We start from the raw sequence: 13,174 nt of genomic DNA, 5'->3' as shown, positions 1-13,174 counted from the left end.
AAAACTGGATATTTGCAGTCTAACAATTCAGAACAAAAAAATCAGCTGTTTGAAAATACATGTCTATTAAAAAAAACTGCCATAAATTCAATTGTGTTAAATTTCAAATGTTAAATATTCAAGTTAAAAAAAAATCTAATTCAGAACTATGTTAAATGGCAAATAAAATTCAGTTTTGTTAAATGACACTTGTCAATAATTCAAATTTACACAATTCAAATTCAAATAGTTTTGGCATATTATAAGCTCCATACAAGTGCAAAAGCTTGGTTCTATCATCACATGCAATCATTTGGATGTGACGCATGAGTACTGGTGTTAATTAGGACTAACCCATTCAGAGTAAAGTGTAAAGGTGACCCGGAGGACATCAAAATAATGAAATCAAACCAATAGGTCTGAGGAAGTGACGTCTTGACTTGACGTCACTTCCTGTTTGTTGCTGCCGTGTGTTTTGAGTTTGAGCTCCGTCAAGTTAATTCTTTGTCGTTTAATTTTTTATCTTAAAATCTAACTAGGATTTAGACAAGCTTCAGTCTGGATCCAGAACACCTGAGAAGAGATGATGCCAACCCCTCAGAGGACCTCAGATGATGCCAACCCTGAAACAACATACAGAACTACCACATTTTGCTATAAGTTTGATTGCATCATATAATAATTGCTGTTAATAGTGTTTATCGTCTGTTTTATTACGTCTTAAATTGATTTTTCTGTACATTTCTGCCATATGTACATTAATTGACAGTCACCACTGATAAGCTACCACTAAATATTGTAGAAACTTAAATTTGCTGTAAAGTTGCTTTGCAATGATTTGTATCGTGAAAAGCGCCGTACAAATAAACTTGACTTGACTTGACATGAGGGCTGGTGTACACCAAGTAAACCACCAACATTTGGACAATCCTCCATGACAACTGATTACCTAGCACAGAAGGACAGCTAGTGTCTGTCAGGACATGACACTAATTCATTCACAGTTGTGCGGAAAGTTCTGCCCTTCATTTGTCCCTTGTTTCAAAGTAACACCCTAAGATGCATGTTTCAAAAGATAAGCTACAATCTATCAGTAAATCCAAACGTTAGCTCAGTTGCTGCATCGAACAGGACATTTAAATCAATGCAGCCTCTATAACAAATAGGGCATATAAAACTAGGATGAAAATATTGTGCTATGGTGTAGCAGTCAAATATCATGTTTAAACCGACAAAGTGCTTGTTGGTCATTTACATCTTAATTTTCATAGTCTGCACTCAGTCAATAGTAAAATAAGACGTGCTGACCAGGCCGGCTGACCTTGAAATGATTTCATACCGCAGAACAAGCAAAAGAGACAAAACCCCACATGAACACTCATATGCCTGGTTACCGAATTATTTTACATCACAAAGCTGTTCGGTTACATGTTTATAATTACATTTGCAGGAGTATTTTCGGCGCGAATGGTTTCATAAGTCACTCCGCAGTCCTTGTGTGCAGCCCATCCGGGCGATTCACACGCCAAAAATACACTCAAACGACTCTCCGACGACGCCGTCAAATTGTTCAAACGTGCAACGGTTGTTACGAAGAAAGGGTTTGCCTTTAAGAAACGGCATCTTAAACACAATGTTTTAAATGAAGCTAATATATCGTTCATGTAGCTCTTTTTTAAAAAGACATCTTATAAGCGAACAAAGGAGCGCGACTTCTCCCTAGGCGGCCGCGCGCGATTCCCGCTGCACGTACAACGTCACCGAGAAAATAGCGTTCCGCTGTGGCGCAACTGAAGCCGCGAAGAGATGGAAATATGCAAGCTGGCGAAATGAAAGAAACACGACAGTCCGCAACCGGCGTTTCCCGACACAAACATGAGGCCTATGTGGCAGGGGTGAAAGGAGTTTTAAATTTAAAAGCACATCGTCTCAGATAAGCATTAACCGGTGTTAAAGCGCCGGTTAATGCGGCTTTGTATTGACACATTTATAGACAATTGTGGAAGCGGAAAACTCACAGTTCCTCTGTTGCAAACTCTGGCAAGAAGCTGGAGCAAGAACGGCGGGGGATTTGGATAGAGTGGCCGCGGACCTAGTGAGAGAGCTAAGGACCTTCAAGTAACCTGCCATGTTTTTTTTCTCGCCGAAAACACTAGAGGTTGCTGCCCAACTTCACTCCGGTCGAAGGAAGGGTCGAATGAATCGGAGAATACAGCAATAGTAGCTCTTCTCCGCCTCCGTCTCGGAGACGACGTCACAATTACACGGGGTCAGGACTAAAAATCATCGATGCAGTCGATGGCCAATCATATTTGAATAAGCAACACATCGATGTTCCACCTGGTGACTTTTGATAACGCACCGTTTGCACGTTTCCTTTCATTTTCAGTTAACCCTTCACGGGCGTCCGGGGTTATATATTTCCGATTTTTTTATTTTTGGTGAATGTCCCCATTTTCATTTATGTATTTTTTTAATAAATAAGAATATACTTTACATTTCAGAATTACTTTCATAGAATGTCAGTATGTAAAAATTGGTGGTGTTTTATTTGTGATTTTGACATAAGTAGGCTAACAGACTTTCTAAACGACACAGAACAGGAAGATAAACTCTTCACATTCCGTTGTCAGGTTGCTGAGCAGCCCCGCTAATTTTAGACGGGTTGGGTTACCATACTGAGTGAAAGAATGGGAGGTGCGCAGTCTGGTTGTGCGCATGCGTTGTAGAACTACTGCAGGTCACTTCAAGGTGCAAAAGCTGGCGTGTCTGAGTCGTTGAAGGTTGAGTGCTTGTATCCTTTAAAATTATACTACATAACAGTGTTGTTGACAAATACTGTTATACGTTTTATGTTCAGTTTCAGATCAAGTGTTATTGGTAACTTAGGCCTAATTGTTAATGTATTATATAGAAAATATGCAATAATATGCATATAATAAAAAGTAAGATATTTAAGATTACACACACTTATTCACACTCCCAATACTTGTTGAAATTAGACCGTGTTGACAGTATCAATGTACTCTGGCTCTGTGACAAAAATAGCTCACCATTTCACAGTTTATTCTATTCAAAGTCTTAGAAAAAAAAGTTCAAATGTAAATTCCTCAAATACTTCACATGATTCTGACAAGGAAACAGATTGAGTTGGAAATTCCATAGCTTGTCTTGTTATCATGCTATCAAGTCTAGGCTATTTCATTCTAAAATTCAGCATGCATATATTGCTCCACTGACCTACATGTCAACATGACCTCTGTTATCATTTAGAGGTCTGAAACGTGTGTAGTTCACTGTGAACTGTTTACTCTACAGTGTTGTCTGCTTACAGTACTCACTCTGCATAGGTCAAAGGCAAAAAAAAAATCCAATTATTTTCACAGCTGGAACTGGTTCACCACCATTGAATTACTGCTCTGTACTAATAATTATGAACAACAGAACAGCGTGGTACTGATGAGAACATTCTGTCATGTGGTTATAATGACAGTTTAGGGCAGAAATAACAATGTACCAAAAGAGGCAACAGTCTTCATCAGACTATATTTTATAGTAATAATGATAATAAAATATTTTTGTATTGATTATTTTAGGGTTATATACTGCCTTAAGTGAACAATATGTTTAAATAGTGTTTTAATAATAATTTAAATAATGTTTAAATAATAATAATAATTATTATATACATTTTGTATAGTGCCATCTGGTGGAGACTTAATGTAAATAAGTAAGTATAATATAATTAAATTTGGTTTGCATCTTGCATTTCTGAAAGCTTTAGTTTAGAGAGGATTACTAAAATATTGTAGATAGTTAAAATAGTATAATATATGTTCACCATGACAATATACAGTACAAAGTTTAATATATAGTCTAGCAAAAGTAATAATTCCAACAATATTCTTTGTTTCAAATGTATGCGTTTTTATAGAAAGAGAATATTTCTAATCTGTGTCACATTCAGATCATCATATAATCTTATTTGCATCTTATTTATTATCCATTTAGAGGAAAGATGCTAAAACTGTATGTCCACCAGGGGTCAGTAAGAACTCATTATTAAATTTTTCATACACCTACAGTGATTATTTTTAGTTCTCTTGTAGTATGTTACACATTCAGTATTGTGAGTTGTCTGTGCTAGATTATTTGTATTGAGGGAAGTCATTTTATCACCCATAACAAACATCTCTTTATCGTGGTTTATAACATCCCAGTGTAAATAAACAAAAGTTATTAAGTTATTTTACAACAACCTATTTATGGAATTACTGCTTTAGGAGTACTATGAACAACCAAGGAGGCAGCTTAGTCAACAATTACTCATAACATAAATATAGTAAATGCTAAACCTTATACCATAGGTTATCCAGGGATTTTAACACACAACACTCAGAATAAACAGAGTTTACAGAAAATTTTGTGAAAAACAAGCAAAAAATAAATGAGCCAGTGAGTGACAATTCTGTCGGTGAACATGTCTTGGTTCAAGCTGACAGCTAAAGGCATCAGATTTTATTTGTTTTTGCAACACCCATTCTAGCTTTCCATGTGAAGTTTTCATCCTAGTATCATTCATTCACTATTGAACAAATACGTATAGCCCAAACTATAGGCCTACCTTTGGAAGAGGATCTTCTACAATCCCTTAATGTACTTTATTAAGATTCCCAACGACTTTACACTCTTCAGTGGATTAGATCTGGAAAAAGAAACTAGTACAGGTAAGGGTGTCGTCTCACGAGATGTCTGCATTGTTAGACCCCTGAAATATACAATCAATTTAACCTACAAATTTTTACTTTTTATGACCACAGAGACTTCTAATCTTAGGGGCAGAAGAATGACAGACCGGAGACTAGGGATCTGAATGCTGCAACGATGGGTCTGTCCTGCTCAACATAACAGGTGCTTTCACGGTCATTTGAAATGTCAGACTTTGAGATTAGAAAGACCAGTATGATTGTACAGATTGTTACAGACATTTATTCAAAATATACAAGAAACTACATACAAAAATACTATGCATCAAACAATGTAAACATGAGCGCAACCAATAGTATGCCTCACAGTTTTAATATAAGACAGTTGTGATAAAACCTTTTCACATGGTCTCATTTGGGGCTCATTAATAATTTAAATGTAACTTTTTTCCTTTTTTTTTTTTTTACTATTGAATTGCACGAGTGCCAGCAGTTATGAATTATAAATTGTTATTATTATTAATATAATTATTATTATTGACCCATATATTTATGTCATATGCGTATTTAATAATCACAGACCAAGTCTAAATGCATCTGTTGATTGCTTATGTTTAATGTCTTAATTCAGGGAAAATGAGTGAGGAGTTAGCCAGCTAACTCTAGTACTACAGAACATTTATTATTTGACAGCCTTATGCAGTCAAGTGGCTCTTAAACATTATAGCATCAATGAATCTGAAGCACTTTGCATTTGCACAAAAAGTAACATGGGCACATTAGTTCTACCACATAACATTGGCTGACAAATGGATATACCTACGTTCACATTTGTCTGTACAATAGTCATAGGTTTATCACAAGGCATGTTCCGCTACAGACTTTATCTAAATATCTTATGATAGGCTGTGATCGAAGTATTACTTAGCCATTTTTGTTGTCATCATTATACTTCATGTCATGTCATTTCTTACTTGCAGCATACTGATTCTAATATTGTGATTCAAATGCTGCTTAATAATATTTTATTAAAATTAATATTGTGATGCAGAACACCTTTTACTCTCCCTCAAAGGCACTATACACTAATTAGCTACAAACATTCAATCTCTTCGTGGAACGAACTGACACTTTATATATGTAGAGACTGTCAACCCAGCAAGGTTAACTAAGGGCCTTACGACTATATGAATCATCTTTGCTTTAAGGAGTAAGTAATAATTAAACTTGCAATGTTGCATGTATTATTGCAACTGATGTAGGATGTAATCAATTACAAGAGACATATTCCCTTATAATTAGCTCACAGATGGTCAGTATTTCTTACAGAATCTAGATAAGATATGCATGTAATGATACATCTGCACAGAGGCATTGTTAACATCAACATTAAAAAGCTAACATATTGTATGTATAGTGATAAGAGAAAAAATTCTCTTGCATCTCATCTTTCTTGCTACAGTTCTCAACCAGATTTGCTTTTCTTGCAGGACTTCCAGCTTTATAATCAGGAGCCAGTGGAATGCTATCTTTTAATGGGTATGATCTGGTGACCTCTCTGCTCCATTTTGACAGCCTGGTTTTGCATTCACTCTCCTTTCTGCCTTAATGAATCTCATGGAGAGATGTCTAGACTTTGAAGATATACAGATATTTCTGTCTCTGTTTGTGTTTGCAGCAGAAGAGCCGTGCTTAGAACTAGCTGTAGTCAAGCTGTCAAATTCAATCTTCATATGCAAAAGAATAATAGCACACTCTCTCACCTACTCTTTAAAAGGACAAATACTACCTTTGTTGCGGAATGGAAAATTGCACACTTTTTTGTTGTATATTTGTGACTGTTGTAAATCCCATTTCCACCAACATTTATTTTGAAAATGAGTTCTGTGGATGGTAGGAAGTGACTGTCTAAGCTTCCACTATAACGTTACATCATATATTAAATCTAATTGCATCTTTAAATACCTTTTATAGACAATAAGCTAGTTATGCATCTGTGACATTTGATTTTTTTTTTTCATTAGAGAGAGTTTAGTATTCAGTTGCTTTTTCAAAAATTATCTTTTTGCTATTTGAAACTAGCAAGTAGATTAACATCTTGATACAATATCCCTTTGCCCTAAATGGCTACATTCAATGCTAACTACCTAAAATTGTATTACAGGTACCACCTGTTTTCCACCTGCCTAAGCGTCAACATTATCCAAAATCTCAGACGTATATTTATGATGTTACAGTTGCTACATCTACATAGACTGAGTTTCATGATGGATGATTGAGCTCTTCAAAGTTTGAAAGCTGCTTCATCTGTTCCACTTGCATAGAGTGCCTTCTCACTAGCTTCTTCTTCGTCCTGAGGTTGCCTCTCTTTGGTGAGTTGGGTGCTACGGGAGCTATTGGTCTGATACCTGCTGCAAGTGGGGATGAGGGTTTGCTGCTTGCCCCTATATCTGGAATCGGAGGGTTAGGGTTGACGTTTAATGGGGGAAGGTGACCTGGGCGGGTGTGGGATATATAGTCCAGCAATAACGTTCCAGAGCCTCGCCGCTCCAGTAGGCCAGGTGCTCTGCATCTGGTTGTGCTAGGTGAAGAGGTACTGGGATTGCTGTCCAAGGACTCTCGTGAGCCTGTTAGCATAGCAAGAGGGGATGTATTGAGCTTCCTCCTCTCCAGAGGGGCCTTAGGAGAGTCTAACATGCTGGAATCTGAGTACAGCTGGGAGTCTGAGTCGTAGTGTTCGTTCCCCAGTCTCCTCCGGTGCACTGTGTCTCTGAGGCTAACAGGCCCCAGGTTTCCTCCAGAGCCCTCCTGCTCCGTGGGGACAGTGCTACGTCGTGCTAGGGGCTGGTGCTGTGCCAGCGATCTCTCATAGGAGGCTTTGGAAGATGTCGGAATGGATGAAGTTGGTGAGATTTTTGTGGTCTGATCTCCCACCATCGGAAACAAGATATCTTTTCCATCCACGCTGTTATGCCGGGACAAAGTGCCTCTTTTGGACAGACTCAGTCCATTGACACCTGCGACAACATCTTCGTCCGAGTTGGCTCTCTTGCTTTCTTCATTTGCCGCCGCCAAGACGGAGGGGGCAATCAGACCCCAAGGCTCTGACTGTAGACGCTTCAACTGGGGTAGACGAGCCCTCTTGGGGTTCACTGGCTTCTTACTAGGGGAAGTAAGTCCATTTTGAAGTTTGGCTGCTGTGTTTGAGGCTGACTTAAATTTTGTTTGAAAATTGAATACAGTGTCTTTCTCCTCCTCTTTGCTGGGAGATGGCGATGCATGAAGGTCTATCGCTGATGGTGAGGCACATGGTGCTGGAGAGGTCCTCTCATCCAACTCTGGAGAAGGAGGGACATTCAGGTACTGCTTGGTTGTTTTGGTTCCAGATGACGATTTGTCAGTGGTAATGATGATGACCTCCTTGCCTTTGGCTTTGCAGGCATCAAGGAGAACTTTTAGGGTTTCTTTATCATCTGCATTGACAGCATAGACTAAAGCAGAAGATCCATGACGGTCCTCCAGACTTGGATCTGCCCCGTTGGTCAGTAGAAGTGAGACCAACTCATGTCCTGCCCTGTTGCTGCATGCATGCATAAGGGCTGTCCTTCCAGCTTTGTCTTGGATATTAGGGTCAGCTTTGTTGTCCAGAAGGTACTTGACGAGCTTAGCCTTGCTGACACTCTGCTGGTCAGAGTGTTTGGACATGCAGGCCACCATGAGTGGCGTCTCTCCACGATCGTTGCTTTCATTGATGTAGGCTCCACCTTCCAGGAGAAGCCTTGTAAGGCGCAAACGCCGAAGCCACACTGCTTTCAGCAGAGAGTTCCCATCTGTCCTGAGCTCCAGCACGTAGGCCATCACCCAGACTGGACCCAAATCAGCCTCAGTCCTGCAAGGCAAGAGCAGACTGCTGCTACAGTCATCAAACAGATCCCAGAGACATTTCCATGTCACAAACACTTTAAATTTAAGAGATAAGGAAAGGTGATGTTGATGTGTTAAACCTTGCATGAAATCTCTAGACTGTTTGTTTTGGAGAGCCACCAGGTGGCAGCCTGAATGCGCAGGAATGAGTTATTGGAAGAGACGCTGAACTGACAGGTGGATCAGGTGCAAATGGAACTTTGAATTTGCGTGTTGTTTGTCTAAATGCAATTGAAATTTCTGAAATGTGTTGCGTATCAAAACATATTTTCTTTTATATGAATCTTTAAGTTGATTTTATCAGTGACTGTTCTCAATAATTATAAATGTTTTATCAGAATTTAATATATAGTGATAAAAATACGATATGCTTCCATTCAACGACGTTATTAAATAAATGAATCTTACCTTTATCGGTTTTTTCTTATTATTGTTTCTGTAGATGATTTATTTTATAGACTGCTTTTAAAGCAGTTGCTTTGGTATGAATAGTCGTCCTCAATTGTCTTGTTCCAGTTCTCGATCCAAACAATATATTCAGAGCAGTCTGTTTTTGTTATAATTTGATAACCGTTTGAAATTATTTGGACTTATTAAAAAGCAAGAAGGGGTTTAATCAGGCTTAACGTAGCTGATTGTATGTGATTTTGAACACGGAAATAGTATGACGGAATTAAAGGGTTAATAATGCATTTTAGTTAAGTGTGAATGAATTAAATATGCTTCGTGTTATTTATTTGCGTTTTTAGGTAATCACAGCGTTAGCGATTTGGCACTGTCCATGGTCCTGAGAGAATGAGAAAGGTCAGTAAACATCTGCGATGTGCGCTGTGGGAATAAAACCCTCTCTCATAATTGTATAAGTTATAATTCCATATGCAGTTGTACCCACCTCTTTGTAATTCAGAACGTTGGTCTTTCCGTATTCAACTGTATTTTCTATTATCTAAAAAGTATTTGTGTGCATATGATTACGAGTTCCCTAAAATGTAGTTTCGTTTAACATTGTAATATTATCAAACATATTGCATCATAATCATTTAATAGGCAAAATATAAGACAATTAGTCCAAACGTTTAATGCTTTTCCAAGGTAATTGGACACCTAAATAGATTAAGTTATAACATTTCCTTACCTGGTTGACGCACAGGTTTATCATGGTAGAGTAAGTCCACAGTAATGCTCTCCAATATTCTCTACAAGCTATGGAGAGGCATCGTTTCTCAGAACAGCTCGTGTAGTTATTTAGTTCAGACCCAACAGAACTGTCCTATTTTAGGTTCAGTCCTACCGTGCAGCCACAACGACGCTCCAGCCCCACTGCTTTTGTTACTGAAACGCAAGAGACAAATCGCTACATTCCTATTTGCGCACCCAAGAATCACACCAAGACGTTGAGGTTATAAATAACTTCCCCCCTTTTCACTTCGTGAATGAAACGTGAATCTGACTGACGTCAGAATATACAAAACTAAATCGGGTCTGGTGTGAACCTGTCATATGTTGTCATGATGAGCACAAACAAACAAACAAACATTTTTCAAATATTTTTTTTTTTCCAGTTTTTGTACATCGAGATTAGGAATCAAATCCGTATGACAGACTGGTGCATATTTAGTTAGGGGATGGTGGCTAATTTAACTATTTTATGAATATAAAAAAAAAATACTGCATTTAAAGAATACAGATAAGCGTTCGTTTGTTTTTTTAATTTCAGCATCTGACCATACTGATAAACACTAAAGATGTTTCCGCCCAGTTAGACTGTAAACATTAAATGAGTACTGGTTTGGATGTTTTTGTATTATAACTACAGTATACACAAATGCTGATTTTAGTGTGGTTGTATTAGTATAATTTTGGCATAGCACACATTTAGATTAAGTCATACTATAATCTTGTTCATGACACAAATTGCCATGTGTTATGAACAAGATAAAATAATTATTTGATGTAACATGCTCCGCATTTTAATAGCTGCATATAGTACTGATTAGGTTGACAATAGCACACATGTTCTTTTGATTGGAACAGTTCAAATGCCCGTTGTTATGTAAGTAGGGGCAATCATCTATCTATCTATCTATCTATCTATCTATTTACAGACAATGACAGCATTGCCACAGCTTATTGTGATAGTTTGCATTGCAATTAAACACCCATAACTTGTTCCAGCCATTTCAGTCATATATAGCATAATAGGGACAGTTCTATTTTTAGGTTGCTATGAGACAGCACAGAATCATATTCTGACTGAGACCGATAGAATTTGTGGTGCTGGTGAGAGCATGATCTCAGATTATGAATAAATATTAAAAAATATATATATGAAACTATTACTCCAAGTAATATTGTGGCACTAAATCGCTTTTATGATAAAGCCTCATAAAAATTGAAGACTTTTGTCTTGGATTGACCCATGTCTTTCCTTTCCTCATGTTTTTAATATCACACACGGCCTGTGGCTATTTACTTTCTGATAAACTGCTCGCATGAACCCTATTTTCCACTGGAGCAAAACAATGGTTCTTGAATGACTTTTCCCACACACCATCCCCACTTTTATCTGCTGATGATGGCACTTCTGATCACTTAAGAGAATATTATTATTTACCCAACCATCATGTCTGAGACAGAGTCTAGTTATGAAACTGCAGGGCGCTGCCTATCTCCATGTTTGTGTTCATCCTGCTGGCTAATGGTGTCCTTTGGAGCCTCTCCAGCCATATGATCACGCTTCATTTATCTTTACAAAAGTTTCCAGAGTGAAGAAAGGTGGACAGTAACCGTTCGTTCAATATCTGCCGTGGGGGTCACATCTTTTTGAGTTCTTCATGATATAATAGGGAAATCAGAAAAAAATCTATGCATTTCATATAAAGCAGCTCTCATGTGATGAGTGTTGTTAAGCAACAGAACTAAGGGTGGGTGGTGGTGTGGAAAACAGATGCAATAGAATGCCCACTGTTGTCTGTTACCAGGTTTTAACATGCTTTATAGAATGCAAATAAGAAAATCTCCTTTGGCATGACATTGCTGGTTAATGACGATAAATCTGCATTTTGTTAGTAAGGGGTATTTTTGTAAATGAACTACTTTACAAAGTGACGTGCCATGCTGTGAATTGGCATTGTTTTATGTGAGCATAGAGTGCTAGTTTGCCTATCACAGCGTGCTTTCGAGGCATGGCTTCCTCAGGCATGCGCTTTATGACTGGGGAGCAGAAAGGTTCCTGGGCTCTGTTGATTAGACACGTTCATTAACATGGGAACTACAGGGACGTCAGCACTCTTCCTGCGATTTTTCCCAATGCAACGCCTTAGATACAAAATAAATAATGAAAGCGCCTGAGATTCAGTTCTCTCACCCCTTGGGAGCTGTTTCCATTTTCAGAAATCTTACATTGCACCTGATGCGCTGCCTCTGTCTAAATATAACCCCCATCGCTCTCTCTCTCTCTCTCTATCTCTCTCTCCTTCTCTTTCTCTCCCCCCAACTTTCTCACTTTCTCTCACTCTTTTTTTACACAAGAAGCGAAATCACACTGTGTTAAAGCATTGCAGTTTCTAAATCTGGATTTGGCCCAGAAAACTTGCAGTTTAAAGTTTAAAAGTGTATTTTAATGTTTTCCCTTATTTAAAAGTATTTATTAGCAGTTTTCTGTTGCAAATAAATACATACATACATAAGACATGCATTTAGAATCCCGGCTCGAGGACCTTTCCCGACTTCGCTTCATGTCACTTCTACACTATCCTATACTAATAAAGTAAAAAAAAAAAAAAAAGTATAGTTTACCCAAAAATAAAAAATGTAGTTTATGTATATTATTGTTTTTTTTCATACTATGGAAGTCAATGGCTTGGCAACTGTTTGGTTATCAATATTCTTCAAATATCTTCTTTTATGTTCAGCTGAAGAAAGAAATTCATTCAAGTTCGGAACAACATGAGGGTGGGTTAATTATGACCTAATTTAAATTTTTAGGTGAACTATCCCTGTAAATGAATAGTTTACCTATAAATTCATATTTGCTGAAAGTTTACTCACCCTCAGGCCATTCAAGCTACAGATGAGTTTATTTCTTGATTTAAACAGCTTTTGAGAGTTTTAGCATTATTTGCTCACCAATGGATCCTCTGCACTGAATGGGTGCTGTCCGAATAAGAGTCCAAACAGCTGATAAAAACGTCACAATAATCCACAAGTAATCAATACGACTCCAGTGTTTGTAAGAAATGAATACATCATTAAGGCAGTTTAGCTTTAAAAGTAACCAGTGCCAAAAGTCCATCCCTTGTTGTCCTTGCACATCAAAATCCACCAACATGTTTGTTTAGAATTGTTTTGGACTCTTTTGTATTGTAAACTGTGCTTGATCTGTGCATATTTCTCTCCTGAAGTTTTTTTATTGAAGAATGCAATATTATGGCTAGAGGTCTAGTTACAAAATATACACAGACATTGTACAAGAGAAAATGGTCCAAAACAGTTCCAAACAAATATGTTGGTGGATTTTGATGTGAGAGGACAACAGGAGATTTTCGCTGGAGGAAGTGTTGTTA

General features: G+C 37.7%; 2 protein-coding genes across 2 annotated transcripts in view; both read right to left on the bottom strand.

The window, feature by feature from the left end:
* LOC107714782 (isocitrate dehydrogenase [NADP], mitochondrial) overlaps window positions 1-2,232 on the bottom strand; it is a 17,803-nt gene extending 15,571 nt beyond the window's left edge. Inside the window, exon 1 of the mRNA XM_016520749.1 lies at window positions 1,998-2,232. Coding sequence (XP_016376235.1) covers window positions 1,998-2,109 — 112 coding nt within the window. The 5' untranslated portion in view covers window positions 2,110-2,232. The remainder of the gene's footprint in view (window positions 1-1,997) is intronic.
* A 4,715-nt stretch (window positions 2,233-6,947) lies between these two features.
* ankrd34c (ankyrin repeat domain 34C) lies at window positions 6,948-9,769 on the bottom strand. Its single transcript, XM_016520746.1, has 2 exons — window positions 9,745-9,769; window positions 6,948-8,574 (listed from the first exon to the last, which is right to left on the bottom strand). Exon 2 carries the CDS (start codon window positions 8,541-8,543, stop codon window positions 6,948-6,950), a length of 1,596 nt encoding a protein of 531 aa, XP_016376232.1. The 5' UTR covers window positions 8,544-8,574; window positions 9,745-9,769.
* Window positions 9,770-13,174: the final 3,405 nt, after the last annotated feature.

This window comes from Sinocyclocheilus rhinocerous, unplaced genomic scaffold, assembly GCF_001515625.1.
Source record: "Sinocyclocheilus rhinocerous isolate Xijiao unplaced genomic scaffold, SAMN03320098_v1.1 scaffold58, whole genome shotgun sequence".
Taxonomy (NCBI): Eukaryota; Metazoa; Chordata; class Actinopteri; order Cypriniformes; family Cyprinidae; genus Sinocyclocheilus; species Sinocyclocheilus rhinocerous.
The sequence above is the reverse complement of the archived record's forward strand: the minus strand, read 5'-3'. Positions and strand labels throughout refer to the sequence as shown.